General features: G+C 44.6%; 1 protein-coding gene across 5 annotated transcripts in view; it reads left to right on the top strand.

Moving 5' to 3' along the window:
* Positions 1-11,270, top strand: part of Trim66 (tripartite motif containing 66) — a 64,373-nt gene that overhangs the window by 2,478 nt on the left and 50,625 nt on the right. For 4 of the 5 annotated variants that reach the window (XM_031387799.1, XM_031387798.1, XM_031387801.1 and 1 more), the window contains exon 2: positions 6,074-6,380. The exons of the other annotated variant lie outside the window; for it this stretch is intronic. In XM_031387799.1, coding sequence (XP_031243659.1) covers positions 6,074-6,380 — 307 coding nt within the window. The remainder of the gene's footprint in view (positions 1-6,073; positions 6,381-11,270) is intronic. 5 annotated transcript variants of the gene reach the window in all.

Raw genomic sequence — 11,270 nt, 5'->3', positions numbered from 1 at the left:
AAAAGTATTATTCAGTCATTCTCTTTACAAGTATTGATTGGGTGTATGCATTCAGTACTGACACTATACATAGATTCCAGGTGCTTAGGGTAAGAGAGAATAGTAAACAAAGACAAGAAAGTCATATTATAGAGCTGTGGCCGCAGGATTGTATCTAAGACATCCAGCAATCAAACAGAAAATGTGTTTGGCAGTCTGGCAGAGTAAATTCTCGCCAGCATTTTAAACTCACTTTCCCACAGACATAAACACTATTTTTGATGATAATTTGAACTTATTTACCCAAGCAAATAGTCTTTGGGATTCTCACCCCAGTGTGGTATGGAATGGTTTGCCATATCATTCCTCAGTAGGTTAAAGACATCCAGCAACTGTTCCCTTACCACAGATCTCCAGATGTGGTGTGATGCTAAAGGCAGGTGGCCTGTGGCAAGGTAATGTTGCATACGAGGGTTCCCCTCCTTCCACACTATTTAGGTGGAGTTTTATATATGTGGTATGCTGGTATGTGTTGAGTCATGGTGTTTTCTCATTCTTTTAAAACGTAATTTGTTGTTTCTATATCTTGGATCTTTGTTGTTACTATTGTTTTGTTTGTTTCTTTTTTAGGATTGATTTTTGAATTTAAAAAATATTTTTTTAAAGATTTATTTATTTATTTTATGTACATGAGTACACACTGTAGCTGTACAGGTAGTTGTGAGCCTTCATCTGGTTGTTGGGAATTGACTTTGGGACCTCTGTTTTCCAGTCGGCCCTCCTCGCTCGGTCCCTGCTCACTCTGGCCCAAAGATTTATTTATTATTATTAATAGGTACACTGTAGCTGTGTTCAGATGCACCAGAAGAAAGCATCAGATCTCATTATAGGTGGTTGTGAGCCACTATGTGGTTGCTGGGATTTGAACTCAGGACCCTCGGAAGAGCAGTCGGTGTTCTTACTCACTGAGCCATCTCAACAACCCTAAAAATAAAAGATTTTATTTATTTAATTTATGTATAAGTGCTCTATGTGCATGTACACCTGTGCCAGCAGAGGGCATCAGATCCCATTACAGATGGCTGTGAGCCACCATGTGGTTGCTGGGAACTGAACTCAGAACCTCTGGAAAAGCAGCCTGTGCTCTTAACCGCTGAGCCATATCGCTGGCTCCTTGTTTTGTTTTGTTTTTGTTTTTGAGACAGAATCTCATCCTGTAACTGTGGTTGGCCTGGAACTTGCATTATAGACCAGGCTGCCCTGCCCTCTCGAATGCTAAGATTAAAGGTTTACGCTACCATACCCAGCACTAAATGTTCCCCAGCTTGTGCTATTGGGAATGTGATGCGACCTTTGAGACGTGGAGCCTTGTGGGAGGCCTTTAGGTTGTTTGAGGTGTAGTCCTCCCAGACTCCTGTCCCCCTGATCACACTCTGGGATGGCTGCTAATGCTGAGTTAGAGTAAGTCTTTACCCTATGTAATGAGATTATTTCAGGTTACAATGATGAGAGATGACTGAAAAAGTTGCCAACTTCGATCTGTCTATGTGTCTGTCTCTGTGTGTTTTATGCATGTATGTGGACATGTCTGTTTCCTCAGTGGCTTCTTCCCCTCACTTTTTGAGTTTGCCAGTGATCTCCCCAAGTCTGCTGGTCTCTATCTCCCAGCCATGTGGTTATAGGTGCAGACTTCTTTGCCTAGCTTTTACATGGGCTCTGGAGATTTGAGCTCAGGCCCTCATGCTTGCTTAGCAGTGACTTTATCCACTGAGCCATCTCCCCAGTCTCAACATTTTAAAGTGCAAATAAAAACCTAGATTCTGGTGTTTTGAAAAAAGAGAGCCAGGTGGTAGTAGCATATGCCTTTGATCCCAGCACTCGAGAGGCAGAGGCAGGCAGAGCTTTGAGTTCAAGTCCAGCCTAGTCCATAGACCAAGTTTCAGGACAGCCAGGGCTATACAGAGAGACCTTGCCTAGAAAATAAAAAATACATAAAATGAAGATTTGGTAACGCTGGTCACAGATTCATATATGTGGAAACTTTATGTAGGAAGCCATGCTTCTTGTAGAAATTAGAATTTGGTATCCCTGGCTTAAGTATAATCATCCAAACTAACTCCTTGGTCAGGAAGAAACGTTCCAAGCTACAGGGAAGAGCAGCAGAGGAGAGGGTTATAAGGGGTCACCTCACTGTTTCTATCCTCAGATCAGAAACGTACTGCCTAGCTATTCCTTAAACCTCTCACCCTCTGAAAACAAGAATCAAGTAGCTACCTCTCTCCACAGCTTGCACAATGCTCACTGGCAATGATCTCACCTCCCAGAGTGTCCAGGATTATCATATGAAATCTGATGTAGCAGTTTCTCTAAGTGTGACCTGTAGACCCTTTTAGAGGTTCATAAGTTCAAACATTTTTCATAACAATATTACCATGATCTTTTACTGGATTAACATGTGCATGGATGGTGCTGTCAGTCACATTTCACCTGTAGTCAGGAATCAGACAGGTCACATTCTCTCTTATCCAGTCCAGGGCCCATGGCATGATGTGACCCATGTTCACGAGGTCTTCTCTGCTCAGGAAACCTTTCTGAAAACACTCTCAGTGCAGAGGTGTGTTTCCTTGGTGATTCTAAATCTCATCAAGTGGACAATGAAATGTAACACAACACTCCCACACCTTGTCCTCTTGATCCTCAACCACAGCATCTGAAATTTCATTTTCATCTCATAATGCAACATTGACGCTAGCTTCAAATAGCCTCAAGGTCTTTAACAGTCTCAACATTATTCAGTAGTTCAAAGAACAGGGTCTCTGCTTTGCCCAGGACAAACCCTTAAATGTAAGCCTCTAGACAATCAAAACAAGAAGCATTCTATAAATCTCATGCATAGGGAGTGACACAAACTGCACATTTCCATTGCAAAAGGCTGAAATGGAACACACTAAGAAAAGGTCAGACCAAAGCTCAAACCCAGCCGGGCAAACACCTCACCCTGCAGCTCCGTGTCCAACCTCTGTTGGAATCACTTTTACTCCAGAGGGCTTGGGTAGTAGTCCTGTTTCTCCAGCTCTGCTACCTGTGGCACATAGCCCTCTTCACTCCATGGCTGTAGCTTTCCTGGGCAAACTCGCAGGATTCTAGAACTGGTAACATACTGGCATTTCCATTATAAATTAGGGCTCACCTTATAGCTTCATGCAGTGATCTTTCAGGGACTCCTTGACCCCTGTCCTTCAGTAACTCAGACACAAGCCGCCACAGCTTCCTGCTCTGGCATCCTTCATGACTGTAAAGCCAGGATCACATGGACAGAGCTGTCAGATTCTGCTGCCAAATTAAGCCACCTTGAACCACAGCTGCACTGGTGCCTCAGTGTACTGATGCTGGGAAGGAACATCTCTGGGCAGGTGTATTGAGCAGCTGGGAATGGTGGCACATGTTTTTAATCCCACCCCTCTGAAGACAGAGGCAGGCAGTCCTTCTGTGTTTGAGGCTAACCTGATCTACATAGCGAGTTCTAGGCCAGCCAGAGCTACAAAATGAGGCACCATCTTAAGGGGAAAAAAGTGGATTTCAAGCCACAAACTTGGAGAACCATTGATCTAATGTAGTCAACTCACCCACACACTTAAACTTGCTAAGAGACCCCCTCACCTCTATTGGAGCCACTCTGGTTGCTTTTAGGAAATAACTGCCTGGATGGTGCCCACAGGACTGGGAGTGAAAGTTCATCCAGTTGGGAGCACAAAGGAGCCTTGGCTCACAGATAGCACTGGGAGAACTGGGGCTGTTTCAAGGGAAAAGAAATATAACCTGTTTTCCACCCAGAAGGCTAGGAATGGAGGCAGACAAAGCTAGATGATCCTTGTACTATCTGTATGTCCAGAGCTCCCATAAGCAGGACTGGAAATACTTAATAGTCTAGATGACCTTTGGACTTTCCGTATGACAGAGACAACTTCAGATCTTCCCTCTAGGCTCAAGGCTTCCAATAGAGTTCACAACTCCTTTTTGGGGGTAGAACCCTATCACAGGGGTCACATCAAATATACTGCATATCAGATATTTACATCGTGATCCATAACAGTAGCAAAATTGCAGTTATGAAGTAGCAACAACGAAATAATTTTATGAGGCGTTGTATCAAAGGGTTACAGCTTTAGGAAGGTTGAGAACCACTGCTTTAGGCCCTTAAGATAACACATGCAGCCTATCTCTAGAACCTGTCTTTGTGGAAGAAGTGACGTGTACTTTGAGATGAGTTTCAATGTAATTATGCCTCCTTGTGCACACGGATTGTGTTATACCAGGAAAATGTTTTCCAAATTGTACTGCATTTAAATATACATTAAAAAAACTGCCTGGTTTCAGACTCTAGACATTTGAACCAACACTAGTTACTGAGTCATGTTGAACAAAATTTCCTTCTCACCTCATGTGGATCATTACTCCGTGGGGCCTGGGGTTTGCAGAGGCCTCTCACAACATCCATCCATCTGCATGGTGGTACCTCTCACAACATCCATCCATCTGCATGGTGGTACCTTCCTGGACTCAAGAAGCCTCGAGACAGTTTTTCCTTAGTGGACTTAGTTCTTAAAGATCTAGACTTGCATAATTACAGAGTCCCAGGCAGACTGAATGACATAGTTATTAAATACAAATATAAAAGTAGACACAGGCTCCTTTTGGCCATAACTTATGGGGCTGTAGGACCAGTATTCAAACATGATAAAAACCCAAGCAGCCAGATTAGCAATATTAATTTCATATGTAGATAGTTTTGTCAAACTAAATTTACCTCTGCAGTTTAAACATGCTTCTCACTTGTGCAGCTAAGTTTGGTAAATAAAATAATATAATGTCCTACAGTGCCATTTAAATTCCATGTGCCAAGAACGGATGGTTATCAGGCCTCCCTTCTCCTTACTAATTTCAGATAAGCAGCAATGTTTGCGGTGAGTGAGATCATAGGTTCAATACTGTCCCTAAACTCTTAGGGTGGACATGTAAATGATATAGAAGAGCTATGCCTTTAGAACACCATTATTAGAGAGAAACAGTATTTAAGCAAATTATTAGAGGGCCAGAGCAATGGCTCAATGGTTAAGATCAATGACTGCTCTTCCAGAAGACATGGGTTAATTTCCTATCACCCACAATGGCAGCTCATAACTCTGCAACTTCAGCCCCAGGAATTAGACACCATCTTCTGGGTTCTGTGGGCACCAGGGGCTGGAGAGGGGCTCTTACAGAGGACCTGGGGCTTGGTTCCCAGCACCCACATCAGGCAGCTGTTGCCCTCTTCTGGCCTTTGCAGGCAACTGCACTTATGTGCTCATACAAATACACGATCCCCAACCCCAATTTAAAAATAAAACATTAAAAAGATTATTAGGGCCAGGCAGTGGTGGCACACGCCTTTAATCCCAGCACTTGGGAGGCAGAGACAGGCAGACTTCTGAGTTTGAGGCCAGTCTAGTCAACAGAATGAGTTCCACGACAGCCAGGGATACACAGAGAAACCCTGTCTTGAAAAACCAAAAAAAAAAAAAAAAAAAAAAAAAAAAAGAATATTAGAACTCATGAACCTGAGTACATTCCAGCAATTCATAGTGTGGTGTGTAGAATCAGGCTGACCTGTGTTTCAATTTGAACTTTGTCTTGGTGCATTATCCTGCGTCTGAGAGCCTCATCTTCCTCAGCTGGTACTTCCTGATTTATTTAATTCGTAAAAGTGTCATAATCTCTATCTCCAAGGGGCGTTTGTGAGGATTAATCTAGGTATGTAAACTTGGCACTTTATAAATTTTCAATCCTTTTCCAAAAGTAAACTTGGATCACCTTGTTCATCAGGAGGGAGAGGCCCAGGTGGTTTGGGGCACTGTTGAAGTCCGTCAAGCTGCTTTAGAAATACAGAACCTAGCAGGATTGGTTTTTACAGTGGAGATGCTGGACTCTCTCCAGTACAGGGTTGAGGCCGAGGGTCAGGACCTGGACCTCTGAGGCTTTCTCTTCTTACCTGTTCAAGAACTTTTCCCAACCCAAAGAATAAGTGACGTCCCTCCGCTTTGTGCTTCACTTGCAGAGAGTGAAGCTTGCGCGCTCAACACGACACTTCATCTCCAAGGATGTCAGTGGAAAAGTTGAAGCCCCAGACACAGGTGCAGACATGGGCCCAGGCCTGGGTATGAGCATCCCAAGGCAGCCACTCTGCTCTACAGATGAACGCCTGGAGGCTGTGGCACCGACCTGCTCTATGTGTGGACGGGACCTACGAGCTGAGGGCTCTCGGCTTTTACCGTGCCAACATCTGCTCTGTAAGGATTGTTTCCAGGGATTCATGCAGGAGCTAGGGCAGCACTTTACCAGGGCTTATGGGACAGCCCCAGGTGGTAAGTACAAAAGCCTCAGGGTTCGCCTCAGTCTACAGATCAGTCCTCTTCCTGTTTCATAGGAACCAAGCTTCCAGGTGAAGAGAGAGTCAGAATCTAAATGCCCAAGGGATATTCATTGCTGAAAGCATCTCTAGGGAATCCAAGAGACATAGCAAACCCTGTGGGGTTTGTAAGCTGGGTACCTTTCATCTCTGGGGTTTCCTCAAGTCGGTGGCAGACTAAGACGCCTTTGAAGATTACGATTCAGGGTTTGACTCCCTCCATACAAAGATCGAGAGGATGTGGCCTGGCGTCCACAGCCTTCCTGGCAGAGAGAGGAGGGCTGGCCTCTCAGTGCTGGCCAGGGATAGAGTTTGAACAGGAACCTTGCTGAACTATCCACTGATGAAGCTGTTGCCTCGCAGGGGGGAGCGAGTACCTTACTCCTGATTGTCAGGTTTCCTAGGAAACAGTCGCACTGAGAGCTGTGAAGTCCCCAGGGACCAGAAGCAGGTCCCCTCCTTTCAGTGTTCCTGGCAGGGCTCCTGAGGCTCAGGCAGTGCGGAAGTGTACAGTGGGAGTCAAAACAGGAGTGCGTCCTTCATCTTTACTGTTTAGTTTGTTTTCTACAGTTTATCCAAAACGATTTGTAATACAAATCGAGGTTTTCTTTGAGTTATCTGGGCTAAAAGTGGACTTTAAATCTGGATTTTGATTCTCTGAACCCAGGGCAAGAAGGTGATCTCTTTTAGTCTGCTGTGAGTTTAGAGTACAGAGAAAATAGGGTATATTTTTAATTTTTCTTTTCTTTTTTGAGTCAGTCTTATGCTGTTAATAGACCTAGGGTTATACCTGGGACCCAACAAGTCAGGCTCGGTCACCCATCTTCCATAAGCCAAATTAATAACGAAGAACAGAAAAAAGGAGATTTTTTTACTGTGGCCCCATTGGGAAGAGGTTTAGAGAACCAGCCATCTTCTAAGTCTATCTTCAGGGTCCTGACAGGAGCGTAGGGTTTAAATGCAAGGCCGGGGATATACAGAACTAAGCAGTCTGGTCAAGATGAGGGCCTCTGCCCACCATGGTCTCAGCTCCTGTCTCTCCTGCAAGGTCTCCAGTAGACAATTCCCCCCTGGCTGCTCCAAGGCTTCATTCACTGCTATGTACACTCGTCTACTCCAGTCACATCCAAAATATCGGGGATAAAATCCTGATAAAGGATAAGAGGCAGTAAGACTTCAAAAGGAGTTCTGTGCCTCCTGGATTTCAGACTAGTTGCTGGTATCCCCTAACTCAGACGTGTTCCAGAATTAGTCTCTCCAATCATCAACACGGCCTCATAATTAGGCATAAAGCTACCCCAAGTAATGATTTGTAAATGGTTAAGATTGGGCATTGTCTCCTGGCCAACACAATGTTTCCAACTATCCTAGTTTAATGTTTTAAGTACTAAAGAGTAATTGAAAGGTTTCTCTCACTCTAAGACATTAGCTGAAAGTGTTAGGTCAAGATTCCCCTCTGCCTGCCTCCAGCAAGAACCAGAGAATTAGCATAAGAATACCTCAACAGGGAGGGCTTCACCCCTCTTCCTCCTGCTTCACACCTGGCTACCAGACCCTACTGACCTTGGTGTGTTTTGCCTACGTGACTTCAGTCTAACACTAGGACTGGGGGAAGAAGGACTTGGACTCACATGCAGGACTAACACTAGAACTTAGATGGATTAGGACTCAGATTCATGCACCCGCATTCCCCCAGGCCCAGAGTGCTTGGGCCCGGGGGATGCAGCACCAGTTCAGAGGAGATAGCTGCTGTTTTAGACCCAGTATGTTTCAGATAGTCTCAGAGGTACCTCAACTGTTGAGCTGCCAGATTTTTCATTTTCTCTTTTGCAATGATTGTAAAAGCCTCATGTCATTTTTAAAAGAAATACACTCAGATTTTACACCACTCGTGTGTAGTCTGTTTGTCAAAGCCGAATCCCGTGCCCACCTGGCCAGAGCTCATTGTCCCACGGAATAAGGGACCCCGCAAGAAACCCCGGTCCGCGGCAATTCACTTTCTCTTGAAGCTGGAAATTCCTAGGGAAATTCTAGGTTCTGAGGGTCCATTCTTTCAGTAGTCTGGCACAAGAGTCTCCCTCAGAATATTTTCATTCCTGTTGGACACACAATTTATAGTGTTGTAGCCATGTTGGCCTAGAACTTAATATGGAGGTCAGGATAGTCTCAAACTCATGGTGATCCTCTGGGCCCAGATTCCCAAATGCTGGGATTGTAAGAAAATGCTACAGCACCTGACTGTGTACTCTCATTTTTAAAACTAATATATGAGTTTTGAAATTAAACTCTGTTCATTAAACATTACAAACATCATATCAGGTACATGCTATTAATCTCACCACTTGGGAGGCATAGGCAGATCTCTGTGCATTTGAGGCCAGTCTGGTCTACATAGGAAGTTTCCAAGACAGCCAGAGCTACATGGTGAGATTCTGTCTCAAAAACAAACCACTTTGTATTTTGTATATACATACATAAATATATACGTACATACATATATACATAGTGTTTGTATTGTGTGTCTGTGTGGAAATGTGTATGTGTGCCTGTACATGTGTGTGAATTTGTGTAGAGGCAAAAGATTGATATATTTCTTCTTTTCTCTCCAACTTAATTTTTTGAGACAGGGTCTTCTCTCAGCGAACCTGGAGCTACTGGTTAGCTAGATTGGCTAACCAGCAAGCCCCAGGGATCCTCCTGTCTCCATTCCTAAAGCATGGGTTACACGTGTGTACCTCCATGCTCAGCATTTTATGTGGGTGCTGGTGTGCGTCTTTAATACTTGCTTTCATATTGAATAAATGATAAAATTATATGTATACCAAAGAACTGTTTTAAAATTGTTTCCTCTGTAATTTGTTATCAGTAAATGTTTGATTTATATGCCCACTTTATATCCTCATATACTTGGGGTTCCATAAGATTTCTCAGACCAAAAGAGGTTACAAATGGAAGGCATTTAAGATGTTCTCTCTTAAACAATTCTAGAAATATAGTAAATTTATAGAGGGTGAATCTGGAAAATGTGTGACTACTTAGGCAATAAATAAAGAACTCCTCACAAGGCCAGGTGCTGTTGGAGGTGTCACCTAGAGCCAGATTCATGGTGACAGAAGCACGAGGGGCACAGGAAGTTGCTGTTTAATGGATGCAGTGTGGCAGGCTTGCCTTTGTTAACTGGGTCTTTCTGCCATTGGGTACCACAGATCAGTATGTAATCTGGTCATTAGTCCTTTCTCAGGTACATGGTTTGCAAATATTTCCTTCCATCCTGTAGGTTGCTTTTCATCTTGCGGATGCATCAGATTTTTGTTTTTGTTTTTGTTTTTTTTTTTTAATTCTTTAATCTTTTTTTTACAGTCCAGTCATTATCCCCCTACCCATCAGCCCTCTGACTGCTCCTCATCCCATACCTGCCCCCCTACCCCCCATCCCATCTCCAAGAAGATACCTGCCTCCTGCCCCTGCACCCAAGGCCTCCCCACTCCTCCTCAAGTCTCTTGTGGGTGCAACTTCTCTCACTGGGGTCTGCCCAGGCAGTCCTCTGCTGTATATGTGTCAGAGGCCTCATATCAGCTGGTGTACGCTGTCTGGTTGGTGGCTCAGTGTCTGAGAGATCTTGAGGGTCCGGGTTAGTTGAGACTGCTGGTCTTCCTATGGGGTGGCCTTCCTCTTCAGCTTCTTCCAACTTTTCCCCAATTCAACCACAGGAGTCCCCAGCTTCCTTCCATTGGTAAGTATCTGCATCTGACTCTTTCAGCTGCTTGTTGGGCCTCTCAGAGGACAGCCATGCTAGGCTCCTGTCTGTAAGCACATCATAGCATCAGTAATAATGTCAGGCCTTGGATCCTCCCTTGAGCTAGATCCCAGTTTCTGTCACTGGACCTCCTTTCCCTCAGTCTCTTCTCCATTTTTATCCCTGTAGTTCTTTTAGACAGGACCAATTCTGGGTCAGAGTTTTTGACTGTCGGGTAGTAACCCCATCCCTCCACTCGAGCCCTGTCTTTCTACTCGAGGTGGGCTCTACAAGTTCCCTCTCCCCACTGTTGGGCATTTCATCTGAGGTCCCTCCCTTTGAGTCCTGAGAGTCTCTCATCTCCCAGGTCTCTGGTACTTTCTAGAGGGTCCTCCCACCTCCCACCTACCCCCCAAGGTTGCATATTTCCATTCATTATGCTGGTCCTCAGGGCTTCTCTCCTGTCTCTCTCCCCCACACCCAATATCTGATCATATTACCCTTTTCCCCTCCCCCCCTCCCCTCTCTCACACAAGTCCCTTCCTCCCTTTGGCTCCCTTGATTATTTTCTTTTCTTTCTCAAATGGGACTGAAGCATCTTCACTTGGGCCCTTCTGCTTCTTAACCTTCTTGAATTCTGTGGATTGTATTCTAGGTATTCTGTACCTTTTTTTGGCTAATATCCACTTATTAGTGAGCACATACTATGCATGTCCTTTTGGGTCTGAGTTACCTCACTCAGGATGATTTTTTTCTAGTTCTATCCATTTGCCTGCAAAACTCATGATGTCCTTGTTCTTAATTGCTGAGTACTATTCCATTGTGTAAATGAACCACATTTTCTGTATCCATCTAAGTTGTTTCAAAAGTCCCCCCTTCCCACTGTAGGGCATTTCATCTAAGGTCCCTCCCTTCGAGTCCTGAGCGACTCTCACCTCCCAGGTCTCTGGTACATTCTAGAGGGTCTCCCCACCTCTTACCTCCTGAGGTTGCCTGTTTCCATTCTTTCTGCTGACTCTAAGGGCTTCAGTCCTTTCCCCTCCCCCCTCCCACCTCCCCACAATACCTGATCATGTTTTTCTTTTCCCCTGCCCGTCCCTTCTCCCACCT

This window comes from Mastomys coucha, unplaced genomic scaffold (assembly GCF_008632895.1).
Source record: "Mastomys coucha isolate ucsf_1 unplaced genomic scaffold, UCSF_Mcou_1 pScaffold21, whole genome shotgun sequence".
NCBI lineage: Eukaryota > Metazoa > Chordata > Mammalia > Rodentia > Muridae > Mastomys > Mastomys coucha.
This window is presented reverse-complemented; position numbering and strand designations above follow the sequence as displayed.